Here is a 14744-nt window from a genome sequence, read left to right on the forward strand (position 1 = left end):
AAGCGTAACCAAGAGCCCCTGTCACTGTTTTCCTGTTGTGTGCTGCAGCCCCTCTGTAAATATATATATATATATATATATATATATATATATATATATATATATATATATATATATGTATATATATGTGTGCCAACTATATTAGTTTATTCATCATACATTACATTATTATTTATTTATTTGTAACCAAGGGACGTCTAGAGGATGGGGATGTGCGGCAGCCAAATGTAGGTGGCAGGATGTAGCAGTTTAGAAAAAGGACAACTGAAGTGAGAGGGATATAGAGTCTGCCACATTTATTTCCTTTTAAACAATACTAGTTGCCTGGCAGCCCTACTGGTCTGTATGGCTACAGTAGTATCTAAATCATACCGAAAACAAGCATGCAGCTTTTCAGATCTGGCAATAATGTCAAAACATCTGATCTGCCTATGCTTGTTCAGGGTCTATGGCTAAAGTAATTAGAGGCAGAGGATCAGCCTGTCAGCCAGGCAACTGGCATTAATTTAAAGCAAATAAATACGGCAGCCTCCATATTACTCTGGCTTCAGTTGTCCTTTAAGATGAGTGCTAACAGACTGCAGTGTAACATTCATGAAATTCTCAATGGGGATGCAAAAAGCATATCCTGAACAGATAAAATGCACTGCAGAACTGAGGCACAGGAAGTGCTACCGCAAGTGGAGTCACAAAGCCTTGCATTCTTTTCCTGCATGCTGCCACAAATGCAGCCAGGGCTGCAACCTGTTAATCATCATCCAGCACTGCCCCCTTCCTCCTTTTAGTAAATTAGGATGTAAAATACAGACTTAGGGCCCTTTTCCACCAGCGCGTTTGCGCTGGCTGAATCACAAAGACGCAAACCGCTAGCGATTTTACAATCTCTACGGTTTGCTTTTTAACATAGGAATCGCGGTAGGTAATTTCCACTACCGCAATTCGTTTTTTACGGGAACGCGAACGCGCGGCGGAGCGATATTTGCCGCGATTTTGCTATGAAGTGCATAGCATAGCAAAATCACGGCCTCAAACGTCGGGGAATCGCCGGTAATTGCGATTCAGCAACCGCTAGCGTTCAGCGTGAACGCTAGCGACTGCTAGTAGAAAAGGGCCCTTAGGGCCAGAGCACACCAACAATTGCTAGCGTAATCACAAACACTCAGAGCTTTTTGAAGTGATTTTTCAGAGCGATTCTAGGCATGTGCCTAGCGATTTTCTAATCATGCCTAGCGATTAGTGGAGCGTTTTTGGAGTAGCGTTTTTTATTTTTGTTACAGCAGAGCTGGAACTGTAAAGTTTCTGTAAAAAACACTTGGAAAATTCATCTGTTCCAGTGCTTTTCAGAGTGATTTTCCACTTTTCTATAATTAACATTGAGGCTGGATCGCCTCAGAAAAACGTAGAAATGCTGTAGGATCCTCGTTTGAGTTTGGGAGAAAACCACATCGCTCTGGTGTGATCCATCCTATTCAGATACATTAGCCAAGCTCTTTTCAAAGCGCTAGCGTTTTTAAATGTGCTCAGAAGCACTCTTGGTTTGCACCAGCCCTGACAGTTTAACTAAGTTTGAGATTAATTTTCACATACCTTACTATCAACTACGTAGATATTAGGGAATTATGCCCTTAGTCTTATATGCTTTTGACTTCATCTGACATGTATAGCTATCCCAATAATTATAAATATTATAACTAGAAATTATGAAGGTCCCCTGGGAACTCAGGAGATGATTTCGTGTAGAAAAAGTATCTTTTTAATCCTGAGGATAACCTAAAGCAATTTGATAAAATATACTGTGGACCCTTCCATTAGCTGTATGTAACATTTCTTGCTGGCTGATAGTGACACCAAATGATGAATGATATACATGCAGCAACACACAAATGATGTACAATACAGGTAAATTATGTAGTGACCTTTTCATATATCTGAAAAGTTAATTCACCCCTGTACACTTATATCTTGAATAGGGTAAATGCAACATATCTAAAGCTAAAACACACACACAAACACACACATTACAACACACACACACACGCACACGCACGCACGCACGCACGCACGCACACACACACACACACACACACACACACACAGTATATTATCCTATACTCCTGTTTTATTATCTGCTCAGAGGTAAGAAAAACGTATGTGCAAATATACAGCAGTCTTCCTCAGTATTTTTCCAAAACACCCTCTGCCCCTCCATAATTACTGTCTGCATTAGTGTCAGCATTTTAATGGCGCCTAATACAAAATCATCAGACAATTTAGGGAGAGCAGTCAGCCCTATGCATGAGGATATTATGCAAATGAATGCACAAGAGGCAAATATAGACACAAGATTGCACTTTTAGAGGTGAAGATGGATAGTATTCATCTGATAAGTTTCATGGTGACAAACTATGTATAGGAATCAGAAAAAGGCTATAGAGGATTCTATTTATGGTTATGCTGTTTTTTAACTACAGCTGCAGAAGTAATTATAGGGTTATGAGGTTTTAGCCTGGTCAGTCACAATAAAAGCTGAGCCGTTCCATTTCTGAGAATGAAGATAGATGCTTTGTTGCATTTAAGCATAGCCCACAATAGGCATTTTTCTAATTGGGCTTTACAAGAAAGAAAATAATTAGCTGAATTGATCTGTTTTAAAGTTGATAAAAAGTAGAGTAGAGGAAAAGCTTTATTAATATTTTCACATTCAACTAAGCAGGAAAATGGCCATTGCTAGTAACTGTTACGCTCACTTCCTCCCTTTCCTCTCCATAAACAGGAGGAGCATATGTTTTGACCACTTTTTGTGTATATTAATAATACAACATTTCAGCAGATTGTCCCTGCGCATGCATCTAATGTGCACAACTGTCTTTTGAAAACTATGAACATAAAGTGTGATTGTGTCACTCATAATAGGGGATGGGAATTAAAGAATTGTACTAGTTTTCTGCTGCAAACAGCCAATGTCATTTTTAGCACACAAAAATCATACATACAGCAACCAGTGATACACATTGTGGTTTAAAAACAAAGGGTATTGTTCTAAAAAAAAAAACAACCCACAAAAACAAAAAACCTGTTTTTTGGTTTCTATTTCTGGAAGTTTATTCCAGGTTCTCATTTACAGTCTTTCTCAGTTAATTAACTCATATTGTAACTTGTGGTTTTGCCCTTTTTAGCAAAACCAAAAGGGAAGGGGAGCAGAAACAGCAAACAAAACCAGGATTGCAGTCCTCAAACATGGGCAAAATACATCACTCTGAGGAGGATAAAAAAGGGGCCTGTGGCCTACCTGATGTGCACCTTTGTTGGGACGGGACCTCCGTCCAGGATCTGTAAGGTTCTAATTTCCTGAGGGGTTAAATGAAAACCACATTTACCACCACTTAGAACCACAGTTCTAAGCCTTAGAATCTAAGGCTTTAAGGGCCTTAAAGAAAGACTTGCAAACAAATGCCCTGTTATTATACTAGAAAGGCAGGGAAAAGGGGACGCTTCATTTGTACTTAACATTAGCTTCAGTCAATGCTTGCATGATATGTCTCAGGTCTCTGTGCCTTGCTAGTGTCAGAGTGGAGATGTCGGCATATACTGTAGGTGTACTGTAATTGACATACCTGGCAATGCAGAAAGAGGCCTAGCAGCAGCCAGCACTGCATCCAGCATTTGTCATGCTGTATCTTCAGGTTAATGTCCTGGGAAAAGTCAGAATTGCAGGGTGTTGCAGGGCTCTGGGGATTCTAACAATCCAGAATTTGCTCGGGTCAAGTTGTAGGAGAAGAGCAGAGAACAAATAAGGGGCCATTTCAAATTCAAGAATGAATTATCTCATGCATAGTTAATCATTTTTTTATTTTTTTATTTCTGAGATCTGTCAGTTCTAAAAAACTGTTTATGGCTTCCATAATATAATAGCTATCATAAAGTTATTTTTTTTTTACAAAATAAGTGGTTACAGAATAAAGAAGCATGCATATTAATATAAATAAATGTTTGGATTCTTAAATCAGGCACAACTGGGTAAATCCAAATTTACATATTTTGGTGATTATGCAAATTATAATTTGCTTTGATCAGTTCATAATTTAAAGCACTCTGGAACCGTGAATTGTCAGCCTAAGTGGATCACACAAATTGCTGTTTGAATAATTATTGATATACTGTAAGTGACCTGAAACTCACCCCAATCCTCTTGGTTTATAAATCCTTTCTTTCATCAAAAGGTGCAAAAACATTTGTCCTAAATATTTGTTTTTATGTCATTGCTTGTTTAAAATAATGTTTATTCGTGGAAGTGGAACTCTTTAATTTTGGATTGGGTGAGAAAATGTTTAGAATTTTCATTTAGCTTTATTAAAGTGTATCTCTTATTTTGAAAAAAGGACTGCTGTCCTTTAATATGGCCACATTGGCCAGGATAATAATCAGTTAATATTAGAAAGGGACTTCAACTATAGCATATCTCATTCAGACACACCCTGACCCAGAGTAACAGTTTCCCCAGAGTTTTCTCACAGGAGATATTGGGCCCAATTCAATTCCCTTTTTCTTCTATGTTTTCTCCTAGGTGATTTGTAACTTTTTCAGTAAAATGCCCTTCAAGCCACCAACAAGCAACAAACTACTCAGAACAATTTTAGAAGTATTTTTTCACCTACTTTTTGTTACTTTTTCAATTGCACAGTGCTGGAAAGTTATTTTGTAAACATCACAAAACTGAAAATTGTATCTCTATGGAGTGGGTTCATTTGGGGTGGTGTATGAAGGGAACAAATAAAGATGAACTAGTGGTGAACTTACCTCCTCAAGCAGACAAACAAACTGTCAATTTTAAACTTTTTACTGTTGAAATCAACAGTTTGTTTGTCTGCTTGAGGAGGTAAATCCACCACTACCTCCTCTTTATTTAGGTTTTTTTAAAAAAATTGTGGATTTTATTCTTTCAGCGCCTCTGTTCCCTTCATCCAATATCTGAGTCCACCCTTGGTGGAGGGGTGTTACTCCTTTCTTTCCAGATCTACAGAGAGCAACTTCTTAATTCTGAGTGGGGACAGGTTTACTCTGCTGTTACAGTGGTTACCTTTGTGGTATGTGAGTATACTGCATTTACTCTAAACATTTATCATTTGTTAAGATTTACTACACTATATTTGGCTCTCGTTGTCCTGTTTTTTACATTCATTTGGAGTGGGTTTTTGTTGACGTAAAAGGAGGACCTCTGTCACAGATGTGCCTGGCTCTTCTACTGACCACATATGCTATTGCTCCATTGTTATTGCCTGATGAAGCGGGCTCAAACCTGCGAAATGCATTGCATATTTGGAGTTCATAAATAAAATATATTGACTGTCTTTTCTACAATCGTTGTGTGTCTACTTGGAGGAAGTAAGTGCACTACTACCTCCTCTATTTACCAAGAATTTGGTTTTTAAGCTCATTTAGCTTCCTTTTATCCCTTTGGTGCCTCTGTTCTCCAGCATAATATTGAGTCCACCCTGGGTGGAGGGTTGAACCACCTTTTTCTCATCTACAGAGAGTGACTTCTCATTCCTGAGTGGGGTCAGGAAAATCTCCCCACCTGCCTTTACAGTGGTTGCCTAATGGTAACTGGTTTGTGAGTATTAATATTTACTCTATCTAGTAACCATTTACCAGTACATATTGCACTATTGGGGCTCTTGGTGTTCCTTGTTTTTAACACCCATTTATGTTGGGTGGGACTAGTATGGACTAAATGCAATTTAGATAATTAGAATGTGTATTGTATTTTTTAGTGTAAAACCTATGGCTACTATTTTCTTTTTTCTTTCTTATAATGAAAAAAAATCCATATTAATTAAATTCAATAGTGGTTCAATAGGCAAATAAGTGTCTTTATTGCAAAAGTACTTACCTAAAATCGTATCCAGTCCTTTTTCCATTTTCAGGGATCCCCGGATCAGGACAAATATCTGTTCCTGTTGGTATACCCCCCTGACTTACTGTAAAAAAAAAAAAAAAAAAAAAATTAGTTTGCAATTACACTTGTAACCTATTTGTATAGCTGCTGAGAGAAATATCATTGTTAAACATTGTTCTCAGGAAGTCAGCTGGTAGAGAAAACTATAGTAAGGGCCCATTTACACTAAAAGCACTTTTCTGAGCATTTTGTGATTGATTAGCATTTTTTAAAATCGCTCCCATTCACTTTCATTAAAATCGCTGTAAAAATCACGGAAAAATTGCAGCGATTTGGTGATCGTGTACGTGAAAATAGTGGCGATTAATCTGTGATTTTTACTGCAATTTTAATGACAGTGAATGGGAGCGATTTAAAAAAAAATGCTAATGAAATGCAAAATGTTTTGCTGACAATGTTTTGACAATGTTTTGACTGAGTACAGATATACAGTATAGTGCTAAAACAGTTTAAAGCTTGGAACAGAAAGCTGATATACCGGCATGCAAAGGGGAATTGAGCAGTGGCTACAGGGCACTAGAGTGAGCTAATTTTAACAATGTTAACCGAACTTTTTCACCTACCTTTTGATACTTTTTCAATTGCAAAGTGTTGAAAAGTTATTTTAAGCAAAAGATGAAAACATATCTAATAAGATAAAACTCAGGGCCCTATGTTTAACCCCCTTTCTTTTTTTCCTCCATGTTCATTTAGATTGTAAGCTCAAAAAGAACAGAGTTCTGTTCCTCAATCTTTCTTTTAAGTTGCAGTACTCTTTTGTGAATTGCAATACATTGGTCACGGTAACATTTATGTTGTGTATATCATCTGTATTCTGTACCAATTTCTGTGTTTCTATGAACCCATGCTTGTTTCTCACTCTGTGACAGGCAGCCTCAAAGTGCAGGGAGCACGTCCTATGAAGCCACTAGATCCAACAGGGTTCAGGGCGAGATTAATGGAGCACCCATTATTAGTGATGCTCATCCGGAATCCGGATATCCGGGTTAACCCGGATATCCGACCATTTTTACGCTATCCGGATCAGATTCCGGATCCCGGATAGCTATAGAAATCCGCATAGCTATCTGTGGATAGTTTGATGCATGACCCGGATATCCGCGGATATCCGCGGATATTAGGGATGGTCGGAATGCCAATTTCTGATTCCGCGGTAAATCCGCATTCCGTCATGTACCGATTACCGATTCCGCTTTCCGCTACCAATTTCCGCATTCCAAGGCGGAATTTACCCTGGAAATCGCGGAAATTCCGCCCGATTTTAACAACGATTTTCTCAAAAACTATAAAGTCTTTTTGAAAACTTTTTTTTGCATCTTGTTCTCACAAGACTCTGTTTAATAAACCATGAAAATTTGGTGTTTCTAGGACTTACGGGGGCTTTGCTATTAACTGCTAAAGTCGGTGGATTTTTACTGTAATGTAAAATGCAGAGATTTTCTGCATTTTACATTACAGTAAAAATCCACCGAATTTAGCGGTTAATAGCAAAGCCCCCTTAAGTCCTAGAAACACCAAATTTTCAGGGTTTATTAAACCGAATCTTGTGAACAAGATGCAAAAAAATTTTTCAAAAAGACCTTATAGTTTTTGAGAAAATCAATGTTAAAGTCGGGTGGAATTTCCGCAATTTCTGCGATTTCCGGCGGAAATCCGCCTACGGCACTTGCATTACTGATTTCCGCATTCCGATGCAGGAATGCAATTTCCGATCGTAATTTCGCGGAATCCGAATGAGCATCCCTAGCGGATATCCGAATCCGAAATACTGTAACTAAGGTGATGACGTCCTGGAGCCAATCAGAGGGCTCCCAGCAGAAGCCCTAGCAACCAATCACAGAAAGGAACACTGGCCAGCCCCACTGTATAATAAGGAGGGCTGCCATGATGAGACAGATTGTTCTGGCTTGCTGAATGCTTCCTGAGAGACATGCTGCAGTGCTAGTGGCCTAGCGAGGGCTGCCTGTATACAGTTATAAACCTAAAGCTGTTCATTGATTATTCCCCTCACTACTCTATAGTAATCGTTATTTAGCTTGATTGATTATCTCATAGTGTGACAGTTAGAGTGTGTGCTGGACAGCTGCAGTGCTGTTGCTGGGGCAAGGGCTTTACACAGTGATAAGCTCAGTGATTAACCCCTTCACTATCACTACACTATAGTTAAATCGTTAATTAGCTTGGTTGAGGTCTCATAGTGTGACAGTTAGAGTGTTTGCTGCACAGCTGCAGTGCTGTTGCTGGGCCAAGGGCTTTACACAGTGATAAGCTCAGTGATTAACCCCTTCACTATCGCTACACTATAGTTAATTCATTAATGTGTTAGTGTGCACTAGTGTCTTCTCCTCTGCTGTCTGACTGTCACTTGGCACGTGTCTCTTTGCACGTGGCACGTGTCACTTGGCACGTAGCACATGTCACTTGTCACTTGGCACGTGGCACTTGGCACGTGTCACATGGCACGTGGCACGTGCCACTTGGAAAGTGCCACGTGACACGTGCCAAGTGACAAGTGCCAAGTGCCACGTGACACTTGGCAAGTGCCACGTGCCAAGTGCCACGTGACACTTGGCAAGTGCCACGTGACACGTGCCAAGTGCCACGTCCGGCAGGCTCCTGGCATACGTTACACCTGCTGCTGCTGCTGCATTGCCCTGCTTCTGCTGCTTGTGCAGCTCCCACCGCCAGGCCAGGGTGCCACAAGTCACTGATACCACCTATATTTAATCCAAAACACAATTGCTGCATAATTTTTCGGAGGTGTCTTGGCTGAAAACTGTCATGTCCCAGTTGTGCGGTTGGACTTTGGACACAATGTGGGCTGCACGTCCGCTGACTGGAACCTAGGCATTTTTTTTAAAGTCCCCACATCATCAATTAGTGTTTCCCTTTGCAAAATAATGATGATACATGCCTCATTTACCCTAAACCCTTTTAACACCTTTTAAAGCTATTTAAAGGGCACTTCCGGTTTTTCTATCCAGATATCTGAATAGCCCGGATATCCGCGGATAGTGCAACCGGATATCCGCGTTCACGCGGTTATCTAAAAGGCTGGATTCGGATATCCGAACCGGATCCGGATATCTAGGTATCCGGATCCGGATCAATTCGGATTTTAAAAAGCACTATGCGAGCAACACTGGCCATTATGTGAAAGGGAACACGCATAAGTTACCAGCACATGCTACATTATACTACAGCACCTAGTGTACGCACAACTCGTGCACCTCATATTAAGCTGCAAAGCTTATTGAATCAACCCCTGAGAGAGCCAGGAGCATTGTTGGAGATGCCAATCCAGGAGGCTCTGAATTCATGTTGAGTGCCTGACAAGTTTACTAAATTTGAAAAAGCTCATTTACGGTTTTATCTCAGCCTTACCTAAAGAGGGACCTGATTATTGGGGCCAACCTCCTCTTGTATAGTACCATCACTGTGAGCATTCCTTTGTGTTTTCTTTGAGCTTTACCCCTTTTGTTGCCAGAGTTGCACCAGAAAGAGGAGTGACTACATTATCTTTGATACTGATATTTATTTGCCATCTGATTGCTGACATTTGATTATTTAAGGTCCAATATGGAATCTCCTGTTAAAGGACAACTGTAGTGAGAGGTATATGGAGGCTGCCATATTTATTGCCTTTTAAACAATTCCAGTTGCCTGGCTATCCTGCTGTTCATCTGCTTCTAATATTTTTAGCCATAGACCACGAACAAGCATGCAGTAGATCCGATGTTTCTGACATTATTGTCAGATCTGACAAGATTAGCTGTATGCTTGTTTCTGGTGTTATTCAGACAATACTACAGCCAAATAGATCAGCAGGGCTGCCAGGCAACTGGTATTGCTTAAAAGGAAATAGGTATGTCAGCCCACATTTACTTCTCACTAAAGTTGTCCTTTAATGGAGAAAATGAGGCTAGGTACATATGAGCTCAAATTTTCACCAAAAGCTATTTCAGCCCCAAATTTTTGGCTGGCTGACTCAGATTTTTTTTGAAAAAGAATATTATTGGTGCCTCTTCCTACATGAAACACAATGAACATGCTTAACTTAGCTCACTCACTGACTGCTGTGGGGCTCAAAGCATTATGGGTTTGCCCATAGAATTCTACACAGTTAATACTGCAGAAGTTTGTTTTTCCCATTTCCAAATAAATCTGTGTTCATTGGAATGAATCTGGTTTAAACCTAAACAAAAACAGCAATACTATTATTACATAATCAAGTAAATAATACATTTGTCAGTATACTTTAATTACTGTGTTACAGGGTTAGCCAGATTTGGCTCTAATTGGCTAGGAAGGGTCCCTTTAAAAAAGAAAAAAAAATTTTTTGAGAGTTCAATCCAAACCATGTTGTATTTTTAGTGTGGAAATGTACCTGTTAAGTGTATTAAATTAAGAATGCACAGTATATAATTTTACATATATTTTATAAACATACACACTCCTATAGCACAATCCTATTAAGAAAAGCGGTGTGAAAAATTGTAAAAACCTATACATGTTAAGTACCAGAGAATAAAAATAGATCAAAACAAGAACGTATAAGCTTCTTAACAGCTTCATAATCCTTAAATGAATGCTTTTACACATTAATAAGTACCTGCACCGAGCAAACATTTTCTTTGGTAGAGAGAATTTACTAGCTTTACTCATCTGTAATATAAAACATTAAATTGTGTGCGTTTCCTTCCAAGCAATCGTAAAAAAAATAAAATAAACAAAAATACAGGCTGCAATTAAATTCTGAGCAAGTTTAATAAAGCCAGTAGTTTCATAGAGCATCTTCGTTATGTGCAATCACATTCCCCATAATTGCAATGGTGATCTCTTTGGGAAATACATGTTCTTGCAAAGAACCATGTGACTCTAAGACCTAAGCTGCTTTCATGCTAGGGTCAGTGGAAGCTCATCAGTGATCACTGTCAACCTTCTTATGCTGATCAAAAATAATTAAATCCAGACTTCAAGGAGCTACCTTTATCAGAGAAGGTATTGCGGTTATCATGAAGGAATGCATTAACCAAGTTACATTTCTGCTTTGATGGATTGTAAATGAATGGTCAGTCTGTTACCTAACTTTTTACAAACAATGTTCTACTGCCGAGAACAAAAATGTTCACAATACGTTTATAATAACATTTTTTAAAGATCTGAAAAAACCTGTCAGAAGAAAGTCAGTATCTGTACACTGAATTTGCTCTTACAGTTATGTTTTTACTTTCTTTGATCTGATGTGTCTCTTCTTGCTGTTTAATTCTGTTGTCTTTCCAGTATTGGGTAATTCTGAAAAAAACCAACAGAGACATCTAATTCACTGTTTGGAATCAGTACTAATAATATTCTCCTTGCTGACAACTGTGCATTTAAAATCACTGCAGCCCTATTTTCGGCGCAGAGTGAAGCCAAAATATGGTTTACCCCACACCTGCTGAAAATATGGGGTGGTGTTAATGCTGTTCCCCCTTTGAGTTGTAGCAACTCGGAGGGGGGGGGGGTATGTTATTCAGGCACTGGCTATTGCTGTTGGCTGAATAGCCTTGTTATTTTCTTATTTGAGCTCTGACAATTGCCAATGCCCAAGCTAGTCACTGAGCACCACTATAGCCGTAATTCCCAAATCATCGGCCCCAGAATTAGTTGTCTTGTAGTAAAGCCTCTAGTTTTATTTCTTGTGTATTCCCGATATGCTATTTTCACATATGACGGCTTATGATGCCTCACGCCTAGGAAGTGAACTACTTCTCATAATGAGTGAACTGGGTTTCTCTCAGGCTGTCTACCTCCCCACCCACAAGAAAGGGCACACCCTAGATCTTATATTTCATCGTGGACTTTTAATATCACACATGGATATAAACCCAGTGGTATGGTCAGACCACCACACCATCCACTTCTCTCTGACAGCACCAGCGATAAAACACAGAGGGAAAGAACTCATAAAATACCGTTCTCTGAAAGATGTCTCACCCCAGCACGTTCAGAATATCCTCAACTTCGACGCATTAACCAATCATTGCGCAGACCCAGACTCCATGGTCCTGATGTACAACCATGCAGTGTCATCTGCCTATGATGCCCTTGCTCCAGTTCGCATTAAACGGTCTACACCACTTCACCATGCACGGTGGTTTGACAGCTCACTAAAGGACCTAAAGAAAGAAGTGCGCAGACTAGAAAGGAAGTGGCGAAAATCTCAGAATTCAAAAGATAAACACACCCTTGTCTCTCACCTGGAAAGCTACCAAAATGCGATCACCAAGAAAAAATCCTCCTACCTATCACAGGAGATCACAAAGGCCACCAACAGACCAGCCCAGCTATTCCGCACAGTTGATAGACTATGTAACCCATCCTGCCTAAAGCCTACTATAACTCCCTCAAAGGAGCTAGGTGAGAAATTTGCGTGCTACTTTGCTGACAAAGTATCCTCTATTCGGTCTCTCATTCAGTCCACAGCACCCAAGACTCATGCAACTCCTGGAAATAGCTGCAAAAACAACCTAACACCCTGGACTGACTTCAAAAGTATTAGTGAGGAAGAGATCTCAGACATCCTCCGCCGCCTCCGCCAGACAACCTGCGACCTGGACCCTAGACCAACTAAACATATGCTGAAATGTCCTGACCTGCTTGGCCCAGCATTTCACAAAATAGTAAATTGCTCTCTGCAAGCAGGGAGGTTTCCTACCTCTTTAAAAGAAGGAATCATCAAGCCCCTTCTTAAAAAACCTTCCATGGATCCAGATGCAATGAGCAGCTACAGACCTGTCTCCAACCTCCCCTTCTTAGGTAAAGTTATTGAAAAGGCTGTCTATCTGCTACTTGAAACCAGGCTGTCAGTAAACAACAACCTGGACCCTCTACAATCTGGCTTTAAGAAACACCACAGCTGTGAAACAGCCCTCATCCAAGTCTGCAACGATCTGCTCATGGCAAGGGACAGAGGGGAATGTTCCATCCTAATCCTGTTGGATCTCTCAGCGGCTTTTGATACAGTTGACCATGAAATTCTGCTTAACAGACTGCAGGAGTACTGTGGCATCAGTGGATCAGTCCTCCAGTGGTTCAGATCATTCCTGACTGACAGAACACAAAGAGTATCCCTAGGACCTATAATGTCCAAACCTGCACCTCTACAATTCGGAGTGCCACAAGGATCAATCCTATCCCCTCTGATGTTTGCAATCTACATGTTGCCACTCGGTACACTTATCCAACGACATGGCCTGACGTACCACTGCTACGCCGATGACACACAGCTATACCTGTCCTTCAAACCTGGTGGAACAGACCCTACTCCAAAAATAAACTCTTGCTTAGCTGAGCTACAGGCACGGATGAATGATAACTGGTTGAAACTGAATGCTGACAAAACTGAGGTCCTCTTTGTCCAAAGCCAGTGCTCGCCATCAAAACAGCTCTATCCTAAAGCAACACCAATCAGGATTGGGAATTCAGACATAAACAGTTTCAACCTTGTGTGCAGCCTTGGCGTACTGATCGATGGGGATTTAAGTTTCAGAAACCAAATTTCATCTGTAGTTAAATCTTCCTACTTTCATCTGAAGAACATTGCAAAGATTAAACATCTGATTCCCCCAGAGGATCTTCCAACCCTAATTCACGCCTTCATCACATCACGGCTGGATTACTGCAATGTCCTTTATGCTGGCCTCCCCAAAAAGGACCTGCGTCACCTGCAATTAGTGCAGAATGCTGCTGCCAGATTGCTATCAAATCAGTCTCGCCACTGTCACATTACACCGATCCTTCGCTCACTGCACTGGCTACCAGTAGAATGGAGAATACTCTTCAAGATTGGACTGCTGACATTCAAATCCCTGCACAATCTGGGCCCTGGATACATGAAGGACTTGCTGAAGCTGCACCACACCTCTCACAACCTCAGATCAGCAAATTCTATAAACTTGGTCACTCCCAGAGTGCACCTAAAAAAATCTGGAGATAGAGCCTTCTGTCATGCTGCCCCTACTCTTTGGAACTCCCTGCCACACCCAGTAAAGACAGCACCATCCCTGGAGCTATTCAAATCCAGACTGAAAAGCCACCTGTTTAACATGGCATTTCCGGACTTATAAAATTCTTCCTCTGTACCACAATGGTCTGAGCCATGCTTATGCACTTTGAGTCCTATGGGAGAAAAGCACTCTACAAATGTTATTTGTTGTTGTTGTTGTTATCATAAATAAACCCAAGCAGCTGAGAAGATGCTTCTTAACCTTACAATGTAAGTGCAGACAAGCAGGTTAAGCAGCTGTGCTTAACTTTAGTGACTAGTAGAAATGTATAAATATAACAAGACTTCTTAAAGTGAATATGTGAGGAAAATCCAGTGAAGCAAAGTAATCACATGTTTTTTTGAAAATTCTTTTTATTGAAAATTTTCAAGTTTAACAAAACATATCAAACATAAACAAAACAACCCTGAGCTCCAGCACACACAGGTGAGGAGACAGGGGAAAGAAACACCACAAGAAAGGATGTATAATAATTTTACACGTCACATATTATTACAATGAGAAAGGACACCATTGGAATCCGGAAATAGACTTTAGATCCAGTTTAGTCCATTTCTTATCTTAAATATACAGCAATTAAGAGCCAAAAACAGTACCAACTGTCTAATCAGGGTCATGTCAAAAGCGGGTAGTCATGTCTTAGTGAAAGGGAGGTCTCCAAATTGTATCACGTGGAAACCTAAATGACTAGAGTGTACAGTCTGCTCAGGGTTTAGCAATTGCTAATCATTCTTGCA

At 40.1% G+C, this 14744-nt stretch overlaps 1 protein-coding gene across 1 annotated transcript in view; it reads right to left on the bottom strand.

The window, feature by feature from the left end:
• The window catches only part of CSMD1 (CUB and Sushi multiple domains 1), a 2205021-nt gene that overhangs the window by 785476 nt on the left and 1404801 nt on the right, over positions 1–14744 (bottom strand). Inside the window, 1 exon segment of the mRNA XM_068281348.1 lies at positions 5891–5978. Within this exon segment, the coding sequence (XP_068137449.1) occupies positions 5891–5978 (88 nt within the window).

This window comes from Hyperolius riggenbachi, chromosome 4 (genome assembly GCF_040937935.1).
Source record: "Hyperolius riggenbachi isolate aHypRig1 chromosome 4, aHypRig1.pri, whole genome shotgun sequence".
Taxonomy (NCBI): Eukaryota; Metazoa; Chordata; class Amphibia; order Anura; family Hyperoliidae; genus Hyperolius; species Hyperolius riggenbachi.